A 21548-nucleotide genomic window follows, 5' to 3' on the forward strand; every position below is an offset into this window, starting at 1 on the left:
GTCCCTCTGTAATTACCTATACCCAACTGGTGCCTTTCTTGCTGTGTTTAAGGCCTCCGTGCTCGCATCTGTTTGCAGATGTCCTCTAGAGCAGGGTGGTCTCTTGCTGTAACAGTGATGATGCATACTTTGCTCTTATGGATTAGATTATTCTTCACCAAGTTGTTCTCTGTTTCACTGGAGGTCAGCTATACTCATCATCTGTTAGGATTTTTCTCCCCGTAGGCCCCCCCCCCCCCTTTTTTTTTTTTTGAAATTAAACCAGATCTTTTGTTCTGCGGTGTCAGCAGATAGAAGTGTTCCTCCAGGCAGTCATGAAGACAAAAACGTGCGGGCAAGGGTGTTGCCTCTCTCTGTGGCTTTCTGCTCCTCTTCTCCCAGCGCCAGCTCCCTGCTCTTGACACTCGCTCCGAGAGGTGGTTCTGTCCTCTCCATACCGTCCACTCCCCAGTTCATCTCCCCTTGAAAAAAGAGTCCAGATGTTATAATCCTCTGGTAAACCCTAAAACTAGCAGGGTTTTTGCATTTGTTTCCCTCCTCCTGTTTTATTTTCATAAGCCTATAGATTGACTTTATTTCTCTTAAAGGTTTCTAGGCTAGGAAACTGCTATTCATCCGCCTTTAATTAAAGCAATATAGGGAATTAGGACTTTCACAGGGGTGGTTCTGGTGATGGCTATGAGTGTTTTTGTTAGTTTTCCTCCATTCTGAGCAAATGCTTGGAAGTGTGAGTTGGAGCTTAAGCTTTTTAATTACTGGGGAGTAAATTTACTACATTATGGTGAAGTGGTTTCTTTGCAAAGGAAAAAAATGGTTCTCGGCTGCTGCTGTGTGTGATAGCATAACTAAGAGAGGACAGTTCACCACTGCATCCTCAGAGGACAGGAGGGTGGCGGGTGCAAGGAAAGAATATGAATTTGGGCATCAAAGGGCTGAGGCAGTTGGTGGAGTGAGGGATGCAGGGTGGTCTGTGGCTTTTGCAGTATGGTATGAAGGAGGGGAGATGGTGGGAGCCTGGTCCCTCCTCCTGGCAGTGCCTGAGTGTTTCCAGCAAGAACCTGCTTTAGATTAGGCTGCCCAAAGCACAGTTTCTCTTGACATTGGTACCGCAACTGAAAGAGCATGGGTATAGGCTGAGAGCAGCACCAGAGAGTGAAGTACTGCTCTTCCCAGGTGATTTACAATCTCACTCCCATTTTGTTGTCCTTCAAAGCAGTGCTGTCAGACTCATAAAACACAGCCTTGTGGAAACAGAGGCTGGTACAGACAGGGTATAGGATCCTCCCATTGGCATATGGGGATCACAAACTGGGCTTTTTCTAGGTATTGGGGAAGGCAGTGAAAGCCTCCTTCCCAAGAATGTGATTATTTTGGGTGAGCAAACGAAGGATCTCAAGAGCAGGTCTCAGGCTGACTTAGGGAAGCAGCTGGCTTTTCCTTCTGGAGCGTTCAAATTATTTCAGGATAGTTCTACAGTGTGACAGGCTCCAGCAGGAAATTTTCAGAAGAGTCCAAGTGTCATCTGACCCCAGCTCCTGTTTTCTAAAGTGTCGGTGTGTTCCCGGTGTGTGTGTGTGTGTTTTTGGAAATTTGACTTCTGTTTGAAATGGGTTAGCTATTTTAATACAATGGAAGGAAAGCTATTACCCTGAGTGTCAAGAGCATCAGTATGCTTGCAGGAAAACCTGTATTTACCCGTGAGTCCTTGGGGAGAGGGGATAATCCTTTTCAGTCTCATTAACTGCTGTCTCTTGCTTCTGTCCTTCTTGCACGTTGCTTGTTTCCGGCACAAGGATGCAGCTTCTCTTGGCTTCCTCAGCCCCATGAGCCACACGCAGTTCCTAGAGGTTCTGCAGAGTAGCTACCATGGGTGTTTGTGTCCCTTTCTGAAGTCCTTTTGGTCCATCTCAATGCCAGCACGTGATGAAGGGGCTGTCCCCCATGCACTCCTCGCTTTTCTTCTCTCATCCGTAGCCTGGAATGGTTTGCTGTCCCCCAGGGGCTCACTGATGCTGCATATGTTTCTAATCTTGTGGCTTAGCCGGGCTCGGTTCTCACTCATAGCAATGATATGTCAGCTCTGATGTCACTCAGTTTGGTTCTGATCGGTGCTAGTCCTGGGGCCAGACTCAGCTCTCATTAATGGCTTTTTCATTCGGAAATGCGCTCTTCCTTTTCTGCAGCGTTTCCCTATTGCAATGCCTAGAAAGGGCCAAGAAAGAGTTTTTCTTTTCAGTATTTGTGATGCCTGGGATTCCTCCGGGGCTCTGGGTTTATTCTGTGGTTTGTTACTAATGCAGATTTCCTGGGGGTTATAAGATGATCTAAAGCAACCTGACTTGTTGAGCTGACTCAGAAGTGACCCTCCTGAATCACTCCCAGGCAGCTGAGCTATCTGAAGAGTTGACTGCAGGAGACTGATCTGCTTGTCATTAAAAACAAAGTGTTCCGTATGCCTTCAAAAATATCAGAAATAAGTTAGATTCTTTGTTTAGTGAATATTTTCAAGAAGGTCATTTCAGTGCCCTCTTTTTCAAGTAATAGTTATTTAATTAAACTCCAATGCAATATCTGAAATGCACCTGTCTTGCTCTCTTGGCACATGAACAAAAATTAATAAAATGGCAGTTAAAATAAACAATGTGGAAAACAGTGTCATCCAAAGAAAAACTAAAAAAACCCAAAACCCAAACAACTGTTGAGCTACAAAAGAAACGCCTGTGAAAAAGACTCATCTGGTACTTTTTCTGGGTAAATAACATGTAAAAGAAGGTACTTTAAACAGGATTTTTGTATTGACTCAGAGTGATTTAAGGGCCTGCTTGGGATTCAGGTGGCTCTCCTTTCAGAGAAGGGAAAATAAGATGACTGGAAAGTGCATACTTGAGAAAATGCTCAAGATGTGTGTGCAAGCTAAGGCTTGACACAGCCTCAGTAAGTGAATGGAAAAAGTCCTTTATATTCCCCTGCGCTCTGGATAAGGTCTTTAACAAGTGATCAGGCTCATTCTGCATAGTTCTTTGCCCCCTGTTGGTGTTCTCCTCATTGTGTCCCTTCCTTATCATGTCAGGTTCACCTTGGAGATCAAACTCATTGGAAGTGGTCATTACTTGAGTGTGTGCTAAGGCATATTTACTGAAACCATGGGCTTAGACCAGGCTAAAGGGGGAAACACAGTGCTGGATCAGACAAACTTTTATTCGTGTCCTAAAATTACAGTGTGTGCATCCTCCTTACTTCTTGTAGTGCGTTGGGGGCATGATTTTGGATTTGGACTGCCAAGAGGAGATGAAGAGTGTCTGTCTTTGGAGGTCTAGAAGTACAAGATAAACAGACTTCTTCAGTAGTGCCTTAAGTAGAGTTGATTGTGCCATAAATCAGGGTAATGGATTTGCTGGTCTCTTGAGCTGCCTTTCAGTGTTGTATTTCTTTGATTTGGTTATTTGGAGCCACACTGTGAAAAGATTGTGATGAAGATTAATTCAGAGTGTGTAGCATTTGGACACGAAGTGTCAGTAGTTTGTGGTTGTAAGATCTTGGCCTCAAAAAGAATTTTAGTATACCCAGTAGTAGAAACTTCTCAAGATCTGATGTTTTCCTAAACTACTCCAGGTTTTTAATCCAAATGCTATGATTTCTGGACAACATCCCTCTGATTTGTAAGTGGCACTAGTATAATTCTTGTCACCACAACACCAGTCCCTCAGTTAAATGTGCTCTTTGAAGTGTACACATATGAATATTGCATTCAGAAGGTCTCATGTCACAGAGCATTCATTGTAGTAGTTAGAAGAAATACTTTTTTATTTCGTCCTCCTTCTCTTCTCTGTCTATAAGGAAAAAGCCCAATCTTTCAAATCCATTTGCAACAACATAGGTTTACGCAACACAACAGGTAATACTCTTGCACATCTTGCAAACGAGTGCAGTGGAAGGCTCTGCTGCGTGGTGTGGGCTGTTGGGTGGCTGATGAATTTCTCTGCTGGGCTCCACTGATCCCGCTTCCCTTCTCTCCCCATCCCTCCACACACTGGATCTTACTAATAGCTGAGTCTTACCCAGTGTTGCTGTGGCAAGTGCAGCATCACCAAGCTGCTGGACAGGCAGCCTTTAATGCTGTGTATTTCTTGCAGTCGAGTAGTTTTGAGGTATGGCCTGGATTTTGTTTTGCACAGGTGTCCAGTGTTAATTCAGGTGCTCAGCACCTCTCTGCTATGTATTAACTTGTTCAAAAGCCACAGTGGAAATGAGCATTTTGATTGTGAACAAATTAATCTCAGGAACTGTCTTGTGTTTGTACAATCTCTGGGATGGTGGGTGGGTTTCTGCTCTGGGAATATATTTTTTGGAAAATATCTTTAGGTTACTTGCAGAAGGACCACTCTTCTCCACCCATCTCCCCCTGCCCCACTGGTTGGGAAGAGACATTTCCATTGTGCTGATCCCAAGAAGGGACCCACTCTTATCCTGCCCAGGGAAAAAGTGAGGGCTCGTTCTGCTCAAATCAGCATGGAAAAATGTTGTGCGGGGTGAGGCTGAATTCCGTCCAAACATAAATAGAGTAGCATGCCCCAGAATATCTTTTCGGTCTAAATCCCGCTCAGCAGTCGAAAGTCCCAAGTACCAATAAAGTCACTGACTAATGAACATTACTCAGTTCCTTTGGGTGCTTGGCTAAGGGGCACTCATAGTTTCCAGTCATACGATTACTCCTTTTTACTTTAAGCCATCCTGTTTTCCTTTAGTCTTTCAGCCTTAAAGAAACATTGAGTAACTTTGTGTTCTGCTTCTTAATGGCAAAGTCAAGGGATCCCAGAGACATGGATCTTTTTGGCTTCCTTTCCTGCTACCTGGAAACACCATTTTTATCTCTGGTGCCAGCTGAAGTGTTAGTTTTCTGGTTTATTTTCCCTCACCCTTTCTGAGTCTCTTTTTTCTTGCCCCTTTTCCAGTGGAACTGAAAACAAGAATCAGGATTTTCCAAGCAGAAGTGTGTCTCTGAGATACACAGTGGAGATGAATCGGCACCAGGACATTTGCTCTGCACACTGGGTATTTGATGGGGAGAGAGGAAAGGATTACAATCTGAACCTGATCTGAAATTTTGCAAATTTATCTCAGTAAAAACCTTAGGGAAGGTCAGCTCCAATTTCTGGATAGTTTAGTCTTGAGTGGCCGTGGAGATAGAAAGAACATCCAGGTTCCAAATGAGTCACTAGCCTGGCACATGGAGGACCCCGTATTAAATTCCTTGTGATGTTCTGCAGGAGTTTACCTGTAGGAAACATCTATGTTGTACACCTGAATGAGACCTGTAAGTCCTTGAGCTGTCATTGATACCTTGTCCTGTGTCATTCAGAACTGCAGTATGGCCCCAGTGTTTAGTGACCTTCAGTATCCAGTCGCGTCTCCGGGGACCTCATCCCAGCTGGTGCACCTCTGGATGGGTAGCAGCTCTGCTGATAGGTCTTGCGCTCCTGTACCAAGTAGAGCTGCTGGTGGTGTGATTTCAACTATGCAACCCATTGCCTTAGCTAAATTTACTCCTGTTGTACCACTGAGATACAGGTACACATCAAATGGAGGACCATGGATGTTTTAGGTCGTTGTGCAATCCATAACTTGTTTTGCACCTTCAAATCAGAAGGCGGGTCCATGAAATGGTGGCGTGAGCTGTTTCACCCAGTGTGGTCCCGAGCAAAGCCAGATCAGCCATTTCATCCAAATCCGGCTGCAGGAGATCTGCATAGGTGCACTGGCAGGGAGACATGTTATGGTGCCAGCTTCCTAACTCTGGCCTGAGTATTTCTTTTTCACAGAAGTAACATCAAAATACTCTTGGACTATACAGAGTCTGTAAATGAAATTTACTGGGAGGGAGTTTCTGCAATAAATATCTACAATACTTGACGTGTGCCACAATCCAATTTTGTGGCTATGCCATGCTGGTATATTTGACCCATGCTGGTATATTTGACTTATTTCATTGTGGGCATTGCATAAAAGTATCACCCATCAGTGAAATATCTCCATCTTTGGAGTGTAACACAGTGAATTTTGGATGGCAACACTATACCTCAGATTATAAGTAGGGATAAAGAAGAATCCCACATCCAATTGACCATGGCAAATCCAATTCAAACTGCAAGGGGATATTTTTCCTCCCATTAGGCAGAATGTGATTAATTTCCCATGTGGAAAATTGTTCAAGACAGACGTGCTCGTAAATTATGGCATAAGAGATCCTATTACTACAAGCTCCATCGAAATCTACTGTGCCTCCCAAAATAGCAATAACAAGATAATTATATTAACAGCCTTTCGTCTTATTTGATGTATGATTGACATAGGCCGTAAACTTATTTTCTGCCAGATTGGAGCCTTCATTTAAGAATGGATGCTTTGGCATTTGTGGACATTAACGGTAATACTTGGCTTCTGACATTTGAAATTAAAAATGTTACAGGAAAGTTTTAAAAATAGGGGATTGAAAGCCAATAGGTACAAATGAGCCCACAATTTGAAATGATGCATCCTCTGGGGATGAAGACTTAAAAACTTCATATCCAAAAAAGACACATGGTTTTACCATCAAGGATTCTTGAAAGATCTGTTGTAAGATCTGTGTTGTTCAACCCAGAATCTGCAAAAAGAGGGTGTTAGTGATATAACCAACTTAGCTGATCATTAAATTACTTAGGATATTCAAATTTGGAGCTGACTGCAAAAAGTTGGAGGAGGATCGTGATATCGATGATAAAAAGGCAGTTCAGTGTTGGTAAGTACAAAGCAGCACTATGGAAGGAACAAAGGATCATTGCAATCCAGGAAGGATATTTCAGTAGTTCTGAGGATGTTTCCATGAAAAGTACAGCTCAGCAGTCAGCAGCAGTCAGAAAGCCAAAGGTGGTGTTAGAAAGAATTAGGCAAAGAATGGGGAACAAAACCCAGAGCTTCAGCTGCGGAAATCCATCTTTTCCCCACATCGTGAATACCACGTGCAGTCCTGGTCATTGCCTCTCAAAAAGGGTGTAATAAAGTAAGGTGCTGAGAAAGATGACAAAGGTGATTTCAGAGGTGAATTGGTTTCTGTGTGAGGAGAATAAATAGACTAAAAGTCTTCAGTCTGGAACAGAGGTGATGGGTGGAATAGAGAAGTTTGCGAAATCATGAAGAATTTGAGAGTGAGGAGGACGTGATTATTTTTATTTCTCAGAATGCAAAAACCAGGTGCAGCCTGTGAAATTTGGAAAGCAAACTTGAAGTGAACAAAAGGAAGTATGTAATCACATGCTGTGTGATTAAATTATGAAATTCATTTCCAGAGGACTCTATAGGGACCACAATATCTGTGGGTTCAAAAATGTACTAGAACAATTTCTGTAGGATGGAGCCAACACTGGTTGTTAAAAATTATTTTCTAGTTCAGAAAAAAAATCTAACCACTGATGTGCAGGAATGTAGAGTTTCTATCAGGAGAAGGATCCTATTACACATGTCCTGTTCCTTGAATTTCTTCCTTATCTTTTACTGGCCACTCTTGTAGACAGGGAGCTGGACTCCAGCGAGCTTTGACCCAATGGAATGCAGCACTCTTACATTGCTGCAACAAAGCGGACTACATTTTCTGTCCTTTGTCAGTATAACTACCAGTGAAGCTGCTTTCTTGTATTGTAGCAGCTAAACACATGGATGGTGATTCTCCATCTAGAAATGGAGGAGATGGCATCTGTCCATTCTTGACCTTCTTGGAGACCACAAGTCTGCAGGCTGGACCACCTCACAGGGGTTATCTGAGGTATCCAATAGTGGGACTTTGTACATCTGGCCAGCCCTGTGTAGCACTGCACACCAGGACACAAAGGCAAACAGCATTTGGGGAGCTGCCATTCCATGTGGTGGCAGAGGGAGAGAAAGACCAGTTTGTTTGGTGGTGTGGATTTTGTTAGCAGCCCATCCCTTTTGGCTGCTCAGTGTCTCTAGGGCTTCAAATGCCATTAATCAGGGACCAAAAGGGTAATTATCAGCTCACATTGCTAATTCAGATTTCTGTGCCTATTCGTGTTACTGTTTTTTCTTAAATTTAGCAGTAAAGTTGGGGTATTTTTTATGGTTTATGCTGCTGGCCCAGTGATCCTTATTAAAAACAAAAAGTAACAAAACATTAGTTTCCAGTCCACCTCTTTTCCTTCTCCCTGGGAAATGTAAAGGCCATATTAACCGTGAAAGGGAAACAAAAGCGTGCGTAGTCCTAGGGTCCTGCTGTCACCTTGGCTGAAGGCATTTTTAAGGGGCAAGTAATTGCCTAGAGCATTAATCCCTGAAAGAGGCTTTTTATTCTGCAGTGGGCGAAGCTGTTGACATCCGACAGTGCCGTTTCCTCCTCCACCCAGGAGAAGATGTCCCTAGAAAGCCGGGGATGCGCAGCACCCTCCACCCTGAGCAGCAGCTCTGTCCTCTGGGTTGGTCTTGCACCTTTAACGCTGTGTTTACTCACACGTGGAGGAGCCGAGAGGAGTTTTTCAGGGAGATTGTCCTCAGCTGTTTTCTGGTGTCAGCTGGCACTGCTGATGCCAAGTCACACGTGAGTGTAGTTTGAATTAAGTGGCCTGAGCTGGAAATGGCTAAAGTGCTCACACACGGAGGAGCCAGGTGTGAAGGAGGCTGGTTATCTGATAAATAATTATAAAATCATTTCCCTGTTCCTGTGCATTGACTGAGCCACGGTAATTGTTGGGGTGAGTGCTTTTAGTCATGCTCCAATGTGGAGCAATCTGACTGAGCTTTGCTGTCCCTGAGATTCTGGGTGACTGGACGCTTGCTTGTGTTGGTGCAGGCTACATGTGCCCACATGGATCACCATGTCCACTGCCTACCAGAGGAGCGGGCTAGCTGTCTATCCATCAGCTGGGAAAGGGCAATAAGGTGGCTTCATGGTCAAGAGTTAAAGAGGAGGTGCTACTGGGTGGCCTGGCCACAGATGTGACCCAAAGGCTGTTTTGTTAGATGTGGCCAAATCATGTGTCCCAGCTGCAGGCTCAGAGGAGGTGGGGGCAGGGGTACAGGTCTGGCTTCAGAGTCAGTGCTGGGAGGTGCAGGCGGACTGCACTCATGAGCTTTTGAAATCAACAGTAGCTTTACCAGGGATCAGAGCAGGCAGAGAGGAAATCCCTTACAGAGATTGTTATAAAGACACAAAAAGATAAGACATACTAAAAAGACGTGTCTGGAACCAAACCTGTGGTTTGAGATGGTGTCCTTGTCAGCAGATGAGCTTCCTGTCTTGGAGACCAGCCAGCTTTGGTCTGGTTTTTATTCAACGGCTTGCTCCTGGGCCTGTTGTTGTCTACTGAAAATTCAGCTTAAAACTAGTCAGAGGTTTTGCTTGGAGGACTCCAGGAGAGCGCTTCCATTTGGAAAAAGAGAACGGTGCTCTGTTTTGCAAAGCACAGGGGATTTAATTTCTGAATACTGCGCTCTCAAACCCTGGCTGGTGAGTTCCAGCCTCTGACAAGCACAGAGTTATGTTTGCTGCCACGTTGTTTGTTTGTTTAATTTCTGTGTTAATTGGTGCCTTCCAAATACCACAGCTGCTCTGAGGAGCGCTGTCCCTGCCAATCTGACTGCTGAATTTCACCTCCTGTAATGTGGGACGTTGTACCTGGCAGCTGACTTAATCAAGGTCTTCCACTGGACAGAATTTTGCCTTATTTGTGGCAGAAATCAAGGATTTGTTTTTGATTAGAATAAATGTTTGAACAGAAAGATTTTCTGGCCCCAGATGCCAAGGTAGACCTATTTTCATTCTGCATACTATCAGCAGAGGGATCTAGGGACTAGCTTTATTGCTTTCATTAGTGTGTGCTCATGTTGTGACCTTGGGAAGCCACCTTCGCATCTCTACCCCTCAATTTCTCCCTGCAATGTTCCTGTAAGAGTATATGCTGTAGCACCGCGTTATTGTGTGACCTACCTCCTCGTAATAATAACTTTGATCTACGTGGTGTGAGTGCAAATATTATTTTATTCACAGCTCCAGTTCTCAACCAGCTTAAGGGTGGAGTCTTCCAAGCAGTGTTATTGTCAGTCACACCAAAGGATGTGGCTAGGACCTTACTGAGCTTTTCCAGTGTAGTTTGGCAAGGATGCGGTGCAAATCCATCTCCCTCCAGTGACCTTGCTACAAGGTCTTCAACCCCAGTGGATGTAGCTCAAAGGCTGCCTGTTGGCGAGGCTGGCGCTGGCCCAGTGTCTGTGAGGTAGTGTCTTGGGCTTAGTGTCACACCAGCACATGCAGTAATGATAAGTCTCATAAGACCTTATAAGACAGTGCAAATGTTTTAATAGGTTCAGTGTGTTAAGGCTTCTGCTTTAAAAGATTGAGGTGGACCATATGGTCCTTCCCTGATGGTCCATACCACTGAGTGTCAGTAGAGACTCCTATTGACTTCAGCAGACCCCAGTGAGCAAGGTTGATTTTTTTTTTTTTTTTTTTTGAAAGAGCAGAGGTGGAGTTTAGTTAGTGTAGCTACAGGGACATGGTCTTGCCCTCCACAAAGAACGTTTTTCATGGTTAAGGTGAGGCATTTGAGAGACTCTTGCCTTTTCCCACTCTGGGGTCAGGAGCTGCAGTAGTTCAGATGATACGAGCACGTTCACCTGCAAATACGTAATACGAACAGAGGCTGCTGGTTACCAAACTTGTTGGATCAACATACAGTGATCCACGTCATTCCCACGCTGTCCAGGGAGTGAAAGTTACTTTTGAATATAGTTCTGCAGACTGTCCGTAGACCCCCCCATGATTCGGAGATCACAGGTTAGGAGCCACTAACTACCTGGGTGAAAGCAGGATGCTGGCATCAGCTGATACAGGGGATAAACTGAGTGCTTCAGCGCAAGCAATGAGATGTAGTGGTTGGTATTTCTCTGATAAGTTTGGGATAGCGTCTAGATAGTTTGATTGTTGTTAAGCTCTGATGTTTCTGCATGTTAGATTACTTGGTCCGGGAAATTTGGAAACGGACCTTTTTAGAGGATGTTCAACAAAACTCTGGGTGCAGTGGATGTATAAGCATGCAGATTCTTATCTCAGGGGAGAAGTATGTATAGGCAGGGGACATGCTTTAGATCTGCATAGGCTTTCCTGTTTTTCTGTGCCTTTTGCTCCCAGTGCAGCAAAGACTCTATGCAAAGAGGGAGACACTCCTGCATGCTCAGTGTGAGGAAGCCGTGCTGTTTCCTAAGGCAGTGTTTCTCGGATGTTTTGAAAATGTGACCCTCTTTTGGCTTCTTGTCTCTGTGGGATTCATAATTTTCATCAGGTCAGTTCCTCTGGGTGAGGGTGTGCCAGCTGCCGGTGTTGCTTGCTGCAGGTATAAATACCATTTTCCCTCTCCCCTCAGACAAACTGACTGCTATCTGCAATTGAAAGCAGTTGGCTGTTTGCTGGCTAATCTAACACTTGCAACCAGTAATTACAAACGAGTTCACTTTCCACCTGGGGGAAGCTGAGCTGTGTAGTTTGAGGAGGCACTGATTTCACTGCAGAAATTGAAGATTTTACTCACCAAATCAACACTCCCAACATTTTTCAAACACACACTGGGAAGTTCAATTTTAAGGGATCTGGGGACTTATGCTCAAGCTACCATCCTCTTGTGTGTGATAGATGCTTAACTTGGATGTACTCTGGCAGTAAAGTTGGTTTAAGCAAGGTGATGGATCTCCTTGGATTTGCGGGTGCATACAGACCAATGCACAGAGAGCCGCCCCACAGTAAGAAACTTGAAAGGATAACTTTGTACCACTTTTGTCTGCCCATTCCAGACCAAAGGCTGCATAATTTGACTGCACCATGATTCCTGCCTTGCTTTGGAGAGGTGGGAGATTTGCAGCTGGGGCAGCTGAAAAGGAGGTTACAGGAGCAGTGGGTTGTTTGGGTGATAGCAGCAGGACACAGAGCAACATGAAGTAGCTCTTGGCTTATGCAAAACACTGTACAAACAGTAACAGAGCTGTTAGCTTGAGATTTGCACCCCGTGGCCCCCATCTGTCACTCCTGAATTCAGCATCAGTGCTCATGGCTTTTCTCCTTCTTCCAGCTGTGCCTGGTGCTTGAAGTTCCCAATTCTGTACTAGTAAAGCTGTTCTAGAGCTGATGCTGTTGTCCCTGGAGGATTGTAGCCACCCCTACAGACAGTGGAAAGCAGCCAGGTTCAGAGGCAGGACATCTTTGCAGGTGGGGAATCCAGCCCCACCTCTTGCCTGTCTTTGGTTTGCCCTTGTAATTATTCGCACAAGGACATATTCTGCCGTATCACTTCTAATGGAGGAAGATTTCTCTTTCTGGCAATATTATTTTATAATAAAGCCATGTAATTTCCCATGCTTTATTGCTTCTCCGTGATTTTCTTTAACATTGCAGCTTGTGCATATTAAAAACAGGATCCAAGTGCAGAAGGACACCCTCCCCACAATCCCCCGTATCTCAGGGCAATATTGTTATTGCTTGTGTTGGCTTTCCTGGCTGCCCCATCTGTCTCCATCACCTCTTGTCACCTTCCATAGTAATTCCTGCTGATTAGCAAAGGCCTTTATCAACTGAGGCTCTTTGGCAGCCAAGTTCAGCCAGCAGTTCTGACTCTGTCACGAGTTTCTACTTATTAAAAAAGTCCTTCCCCCTCCCACTGATGGAAACTGTATGAATCATTTCCCTCCCCTTTCTTTGTCAGGAGCAAATGCCATCAATGTTAGGACCCTGGCACTGGCTTTCTGACTTCAGGAAATCATGGATGAAACAATCCATGGAAACTGAGATCCCCATGTAAAATTAAGACATTATTTTGTAAGGAACACAACTCTTTTTTTGGCCATTATCAGATTACCATCTGTTGACAATCACACATCCTCCATGAGAAACATAAAATTAATCTGTCCCGTAGTGCTGTGCTGTTGAGTTATATATTTTACATTGCAAGGTGGCAGTGCGTATTTAAATGCTCCATTTAGGACTTACATTGTGTGACAGGTGCCTGAGAGTTTTCTTGCAGGACCCTGGGCTGGATGTCACAGCTTAAACGGATTGAGGGAAATTTGTGTCATATCTGATTGCAAATCTGTGCTTCTTCAGCATATAAAAATAACAGCAGCTATGTGTAAGGAGTAGAAGCCATCATAAAAATACTTGAGGACCAAAATGGTTTTAGTTACACTAAAGCTGCTTAGCCCAAAAGGAGAACCTCTAACTGCGTGAGGGCTAAATTCTTTAGTCTTTTCTACTGATGCAACCCCAGTATAATTGTAAAAAGAGTCTGACCTCGTCTCATAAGCAGATGCTGTCTCTGAGAAGTTGATCTTAGGTTGAACACATTGCTTAGTAATATATATACAGACCTGGTACTTCCCAGGTTCTCGGGTAAAAAGAGGAGAGAACCAACAGCACAGTAACAGGAACAACGTGAAGAGGCAAAAACAGGAGCTCTTCCCTGCTCCTTGGAGACAGCTGACTGACAGAGTCTCCACAGCTGGAGCTTCTGTAGTCAGAGGCAGCACATGTCTCTTTTAAACATAAATCAGATGAGATGTTACAGTATTTTTAGTGTGCCTATTAGTATTCAGGCTGTCTGCTGTTGAATATTTATCCTATGGCTTGCTGCATGTACTGCCCTCTGAAGTGTGGTGACAGTACTTGAAGTAGAAGATTAAATGTGAATATGCATTAGTCCATCGTCTCTTTGACAGTGCGTTTGGGCTCTTCCTAACCTCTGACAGAGGCGCTCCTTGTATGAAACAACCGGTGTCCTTAGATTAATCCATCACCCAGATGTCCCTTGAAAGGATACTCAAGCTCGGCGATTGGAGAGTAAGAGCAAGAGATGGATCTGATCTCTGGTAGATTTGGAAAGGAGCTAAACAGCAATTTCCCTGCCTCTCTGTTGCCCCTGCCACAGCTCCCAACAGCAGCAAAGCTGGCAGAGCTGCCTCTCCTTGGCAGTGAAAGGTGTGATTAGGAGATTTTTTTTTAGAGGCTGTCTTAGAGCTTACGAATCAACCAGTCTATGACAATAGCTGCTATGACAGCTGGCATCTGCTGTGATTGTAGGGGCTGTATAGCATATGTCCCCCTCTCTTGAAGAGGAAAGACTGGATTCTCCTGCTCAGCATCCCTTTGGGGATTTCTAGTGCTTCTCTGCCTAGTGATGCCTGGTGCTGTCCTGCCTCCAGACCGTGCTCCACAGTGTCGACAGGCCCACCAGGAGCTGGGCTTTTTCCCTGCACAAACCACATCTGTGACCATCACAAAGCATTAGGCTACGGACCCCTGTGGTGTGTTCAGCACAGACCTGTAGGCTAATGGGAGGACCCAAGCGCTGGGATGCTTTTTAAGCCTGTTTGTTCTTGGGGTCCATCGTACTTGTTAAAATCTGTGCTACTCAAAGTATGAGGTTGTGCAGGAATAAAGTGATATTCAGAGGATACCTTTAAGCTTAAGAATCAGCAGCTGCCAGATAGACAGTCCCCTGCATAGCTTTATTCTTCCCACTTTGTGCACCCGCTGTGTATACAGGAGGAAACTGAGGTCTTGTGGGAGAAGAGGTGTGTGGTCGCAGAATTAAAGACTACATCTATATATATACAGAGAGATGAAGGGATGACTTAAGATGTCCCCTACAATGCTAAACCTGATACTTTGCCTCTTATCCACATTAATTTCCTAGGAATAATATTTTCTTTAAGGAAAAAAGGATAAAAATAAATATTGTTATCCTGCATTAGCAGCAGGGCTGGAGCCCTGTGTCTTCCCCACATCTCTCTTTCCCAGTGCTGCAGTCCTCGGAGTCTTTCCCAACATGTGCCAGACCTCCTAACGTGTGCACGAGGCAGCGCCGTGCCACCTAGCCTATAGCTTCCCATCTGAGTCTGAGACTGACTTCCCGTTCACTACCTAGCTGGGCACAGCATGGTTGAAGTGTCGCTCGTCCTTCTATAAAATGGGGGTGTGGTGCCTGAGGAGGCTTAAAAGAGCTGCAGTAAAATTCAGGAGAGAGGAAGCAGCGCTGTATGTACTCGCCTAGAAGTAGATGTGGAAGCTACCCAGAGGAAAAGCGAAGCGGCACGTAAACCACTACTCCACCCTCTCAAGGAAATTGCCTGGGCTGTTCTGCATTTGCCAGCCACCCCAGGACTTCCCCATTTCACGTAAGCGCTGCGTGAAATGTTCCTTTCCACTGCCGTCCTGAGGGCTCCTTGCTGGCTCTTACGTGTGCCCCCACTGCTCGGCTGTCTGCCTACTCTTTGGCTCTTTATGACGACCCTAATGGGGTCTGTGTCCAGTGCACCCACCTGGAGAGCGTAAAGAGCCTACAGCGTGGGTGTCTCAGGTTAGCTTCCTTTTCCAGCCCCATGGGACCTCCCCTGCTTTCAGAGGAAGATCAGTAGAAATGGGGGAGCTGGAGAAAGCAGTAGTAACTTGTACCAGGTCTGCAGTGGTTCCTGTTAGTTGATTGTGGAAGATTCATATGAGGTTCTGTCAGTACAGTCTGTCTTCCCAGAAAAGGGGAGAAGCTGGGAATTTGGGAAGTTATCCTTCCTTAGAGGTGCTTCAGTACCCCTGGAAATGAGGCTTCTCTGCCTGAGGACCCCCAGGATTTGGGAGGTCAGGGTTCCTCCTTGCTGCCCACCAGAACTGGATGTGGTTGCAGAGCATCCTCCTTTTAATTCTTGTTTTTTTCCTTGTTGACTGCTACTCCGTGGTGCTCTAAATTACTTGACCTTCTCCAGATCTCAGTTTTGAATATCCTACTGGACTGGGCAGCCAGAGATCTTCCCCACAGCCCTCACTGAGCCTTTTCCAGCTTCCAACAGCAGAGTGAAAATCTTCCTTTTTCTGAAGGGATAAAAATGGAAGCACCTTCTGGGCTTTGCTTCATCCTAACACCACAGTGATCCTGATATTTTCCATCTCCATTTAAGGACTGAATTAAGACTCATCATATCCTGGGGTCTTTTTTGTACTCTGTGTTTAATATAACGTTCTCTATTATATTTATCTTGTTTCTTATGTTTGAGTCTTTCATTTATTACATTACTTTGAAGACTGGGCCTCCCTGTAAACTGTCTGTTTAGGAAAGCTGAATTGCATTTACAGGAGATCTTTAATGTGTTTAAGTCTTGGGTTCCTTTATGTTTTTTATGTGGTCACCACTTTGACTTTTGACACGTGGCTTGAACTGAAAACAGGAAAGCCAGAAAGTGATAATGTTTCCAAAATGTTGCTTTCTCTTTGCAGTATATTTATAAAAGTTGCAAAGAAATGCCAAGATCTCCCATACCAGCATTGCTGGAGCACTGAGAAAGGAACCAGTCTTTTCTCTACAGCTACCCCCACACCTCTGTCCCCTAAAAAAGTGGCTTACTGCAGCTGTGCAGTACAAATACTATGTGATCCAGGAGGCTATCGGAAATAATAAAAAATATTTTGGAAGTGCAGGTAGTTCTCCCCATTTACTGGGCAGAGAAGCAGGAAAGCAGTAAGGTTTTGGTGTGTCCAAAGTTGGTCGGTGCAGGAAGATGGAAGTGCCACCTTCCTTCTTCAGCAGTCTTTGCCTAAATCCCTCAAGCTCCAACAAACACCTCGGACACCTATTGAAGATTTCCCCTGTGCTCTGTGACCACGTGGCATCACATCCTACAGGAATGGCTCACCTTTGTAATGAGATAACCACAGGGAACCCAGAGAGATAAATTTATGGCACTAGGAAATGGCTTTACCTCACAAGGACAAACTGTTTTGCTGACAGAATTGGGGACAGAGATAAACCACTTTCTCCTGTCTGAAGCAAAAGACTGTAACGCCTTCCAGATTAGCAGCTACGGAGGAAAAGGCAACCAAAAGGAGCTGAGTCTGGGAGGGTTTAGAGCCTCTGCTACTGGCCTGTTAAAGGCTGTCATTTCATTAACCTCTCAGCTTGTGTAATCATGACAAAATCAAAGCCATACACTCAGATTTTGGATCTGATTTCATTTCCGAGTCCATTTTCTTATCCCATGATCTATGGATGAGTGTCTTACTTGCCTATTGGCAGAAGTTTGGAGCAGGGGGTGGTATGTCTGTCAGTGGGTTTTTTACGTAGACATTTCGTGACCTAAATAATGCTGGCAGATACTGTTTTCTTCCACCACAAGGAGAACATATAATTTATTCTTGTCTCATTACATTAAAAGAAATACAGCACAAAAGAAAAAGGGAGGAAAACCACCAAAAAAGGATATGAAGATATAATCCCTTCTAGCCAAAAAAATACCAACTCTATGACATCCTTGTCTGTGGGGAAACTCAGCTCCTAGATTATTTTGATAAACTTTGTTACAATCAGTTTCACACAAAACCCAGCAGTTTATTTAATCTTAACTGCTTGCAGAAATGTCATCCAATAAGGACACTGAGGTTGTTATTTTTCTTTCAAAAAAAGAAAGTTTGTTTATTTTTCTTCTATTATTTGGTTTCCTTCTGTAGATTTATAAGGGCTCTGTCACCAACAGCCTCGTATTTGCTCGTGAGCTGGCTGTGTGGTTTGTCTGCCTGCAAGGGCAGGAGCATCTGCAGTGGGAAGCAGCTGAGTGGGCAGGCATGAGGTGTAGTTGGAGCTCACATCCCACCCCAGTGATGCTCCCTGTGCTGCCAGCACGGACGTGCCAATGCAGTCCCAAAGTAAAAGGGAGTCATAACACAGTGTTGGTCCATTCCACGATAATGCAATCGCTAAAAGGGAACCAAAACCCTTTGTGTTATCTACAGGATGATATCAGAAAAACTCCCTCAGCCCTGCGAGTCACTGTGGTTCCCTTCCAGCGGCTTACGCAAGCAGGACTTCAGTGGTAATTGACAGGGTTTCACAGAGCTGCTGTGCCTGTGGTAGTTGTTGGTCATGTCCTGCATCTCCTGTGCAAACTTAAGACCAGCATCGTCTAGCTGTGAGAGGTGCTGTGCGTGCTCCTGTAATAGCTATTGCCCCAGATCCCTCCATTGCCTGCCCCGCAGTGTGTTTCTGTGCGGTTTGCTCCGAGGGCAGGAGCGGATCTGCGGCTCACACCTCCTCCGAGTGTGCCATCTTGTAGTGACGGGGGGGCCGCAGTCACACAAAGCTGCTGCTTTGCGAACCACACCAGGAGTACCGGGACTCCTCCGTCACAGGGCGTAACGAGGTTGCAGAGCTCAGCCACCGGCACTGCCGATGGCCATGGTTGGAGCCAGGGATGAAACCCCATCTGCTGACCTTTCTCCTCGGTGCTGTTGCACTATTCCACATGGCAGGCGATGTCCCTAACCCTCCCCTTTCATCTGTTCTCTCCGTAGGTAAGATCCTGTTCCGGAGGAGCCATGTCCGAGACGTAGCTGTGAAGAGGCTGAAGCCCATCGACGAGTACTGCAGGGTAAGAGCTCCGGGGGGGGCGTCTGGCAGCTCTGCCAGGTGGGGGCTCACGGCCACCACCAGCGCTGGGCTTTCCCTGCTGGATACTGCTAGGAACCTCATCTGTGTCGAGTCCATCACAAGGAAGGGTGGTCCTTCCCAAACGCCACCAGGACTAACAGGGCAGGTTCAAACAGAGGCCACTGTTTGCTCCCAGGGTCCTCATAGCATTTGCCCCTACAAACTTTATGCACCAGGTTAGCGCCTCATTTACTCAGTAAAGGCCGTAAGCCTCATCTGCCCTAAACAGGGATTTTATTTCTACTTCACTCCGTGAGTGCAGGAGTTGAGCAGGCAGAGAGGCACAACTAAGATGGTGTTTTCTTCTGTTCCCTGCCCGTCTGTCCCCCAGTGCCACGTGAGGGACGGTGCTGGCTGGCACAGCACTGGGGGTGGACCAGCAGCTTCCAGGAGTGCTTCTCCTGATGAGTGAAAGCCTGGAAATTTATTGCAGGGCAGAAAAGCATGGCTGTGTTGAGAAGAAGGTTAAGTCACCTAATCTTTCCTCTCTAGCTTAGAGTTTATGATTTGATGATAATTAATCCTCTGACAGTAGATTAAAAGTCATCCCTAAGTAAGGCGGATACCCAGTTTTTGTAGAGGTATTGAGTGTGTCAGCACATAATTTAAACCCCAGACTTCCTCTCTTATTTCCCGTGGGGTTTTCTTTCTGTTTTTAGAAAGCTAGAGGAGCAGGTGGAGGGGAAAAAATACATTCCCAAGAACTTCTCCAGTCAGACATTTGCTCATCCCAAATTAGGAGCAGATCGCCGAAGTGCCTGAGGCGTGCTGGAGGGGGGCAGTGAAACCCATGCCATCTGCACCCCCCGGGCGAGGAAGCTGCGATTAAAGCCTTATCTCATGAGATCAGGCTTTCTTGTGTGACAATTAGCGCACTGTCTTCCTGCCTGCGGCTGAACGGCTCTCTTTAAAATATGTTGGGTCTTACTGCATCCCCAGCTGCCCTCCTTCAGACAGGAACTGCCCGCGACAGGAGTGGTGAGGGCTGATGTCAGGGTTCACCCAGCAGATGCATGGTGGGGAAAGCAGTGACTTACGCCGGGGGGCAGCTGCTTCTCTGGGACCCCATTGTCTACGCCCCAGACAGACCCGACCTGACCCAGCCAGGCCCGCTGGCGCCCCGCTGGTCTCGACCAAGGGATATGTTGTGGCGTCGACCGCTGGCACGTTCGTTGACACCGCGGCGCTGTGATTGCTGCCATCCTCCTCACTTCCTTTTTTCTCCTGGAGAAGTCTGGCTCAGTTTGCTCTGGTTCAGATGATACCGTGCAGATCTGCTGCTGCTGCCCAGCTTGGAGACATGGCCGGATGCTTCCCCAAAGCCGAGCTGTTTACTTAACCTACTTATTAATAGGTGCTGCTTTTATGAGCGTAGTCCCAGCCGTGTTGGATTAGCCCAGTTTCACCCCGCTCAGTGCTTCCCGTCTCCAGCAGCAGCCATAGAGGTGCCCAGCAATGAGTATGACAAACTTTCTCCAGAATATTATCCCAGCATCCAGTGATCTCTGGCTCAGAAGTTTCTTGTGCCTCATGTGGTGTCTTTTTATTTCATTTGCAGTATTCTGTAATTTGTATTTAATTTGCCTCAGTAGATGATGTTTAAATCTGGATGTCATTGGAGAGCAAGGCTTGTAGTCACTGAATAACTTGAGCAGGCGTTGCATCTCATGTCTGTGTGAGCTTCAAGATGGCTGCATCCTCCATAGTGTCTTTCTGCATGGGGTGTCAGGCCTTTAAGGAAAGAAGGCCTTGGCTAACTCATCCACCCCCCTGGGATGTATCTTGTTGGAGCATCTATGACTGTGGTTGTCCCTGAACAGTCTGGGCTGCAGGTAGGTGGGAGTTTCGGCGAGTGCTGGGAAGTAAAGCAATGCCAAGCTTTTTTTTTTCCATCCCCTGCATTTGACTACAAACCCATGCCCAGACATTAATTTGTGTCCAGCGTGGATGGTAGACAAGCTTGTGCCCACTCTTTGAAAACAGTAAAGAAGAAACTAGGATGTCCTGCCTGTGATCAGATCCAGTTATGGGCTGATTTCTTCACCTTCTGCTACAGCTTCCTCCTAATTACAGAGAGTAAATGAAGATGGTAGTTGGTCACGCCATTGCCCTGGCACAGGACGTACCCAGTCATTCTTAAATCCCACAGCAGACAGTTGGCAACCTGTGTAAATAAACAGAGGGACCTGAGTTGCAACTCATACCTCTCCCAGTCTTTCTAAGTCTGCACATTTTATGAGAGTAAGTTTTTGTTTTGAACATTTATGGTTCATCCAATTTACATTTATTCAAAGAATGATTGTTCTGTGTTATTGCTGTTCCAAACCTGGTCCAGCACATGAAAGTCCACAAGACTGAAAATAATGATGAAAATCAGGCACTGAACTTCAAAGGTACAAAAAATTTAGGGAAACAGCGTATAAGAGAGCTTCTTAGTACAGTGAAGTCAGTGGTAGTTCTGTTACTGACCTTCAGCAGGAACAGGACTTCATCTCTGCAGCTTATCAGAGGCTTAAAATTCAGAAATGCTTTCTTGCTACCTTCACTGAAGGTCACCACTTAGAAGGTTTCTGGGAACATGACCTTCATAACCTTATTATAATCTTTCCATCTCAATATGAAGTTAACAGGAATGACAGAAAGCTGTGAACTGGGAAGAGAAAATTAAGTGATGAGTCTGAACCAGAGTGGCCTCACTTCACCAGCCTAAACCAGACACAGGGTCTCTCTCCATTAAGCTGTAATTACAGAGTGGCTCACTTAGCTCTGATGCTAACTTGTAGAAAGATGAAGTGAAATGCAATGAATCCCCTCTTGGTGTAAAAAGGGAAATTTTTTTTATTTTTAAATTTTTTTTGCTGATATAATAATATTACTCACTACTGCTTCTTACCCTGTAGTAGCTACTGGTGCATGTGCGTGACTTGAGAGTGGGATCATGCCCACCTTTTTGGAAGTGTTAGCTGCTTCTGCATTTCTTCCCCTGTCCAGTGGATGTTTTGACTCTTTAGAGAATTGTATGGAACTGTAGAGCAAGAGCATCATTTTGACAAG

General features: G+C 45.4%; 1 protein-coding gene across 4 annotated transcripts in view; it reads left to right on the forward strand.

The window, feature by feature from the left end:
• The window catches only part of SH3PXD2A (SH3 and PX domains 2A), a 269997-nt gene that overhangs the window by 91683 nt on the left and 156766 nt on the right, over positions 1–21548 (forward strand). For all 4 annotated transcript variants that reach the window (XM_075757990.1, XM_075757991.1, XM_075757988.1 and 1 more), the window contains exon 4: positions 18359–18435. In XM_075757990.1, coding sequence (XP_075614105.1) covers positions 18359–18435 — 77 coding nt within the window. The remainder of the gene's footprint in view (positions 1–18358; positions 18436–21548) is intronic.

This window comes from Balearica regulorum, chromosome 7, assembly GCF_011004875.1.
Source record: "Balearica regulorum gibbericeps isolate bBalReg1 chromosome 7, bBalReg1.pri, whole genome shotgun sequence".
Classification (NCBI taxonomy): domain Eukaryota; kingdom Metazoa; phylum Chordata; class Aves; order Gruiformes; family Gruidae; genus Balearica; species Balearica regulorum.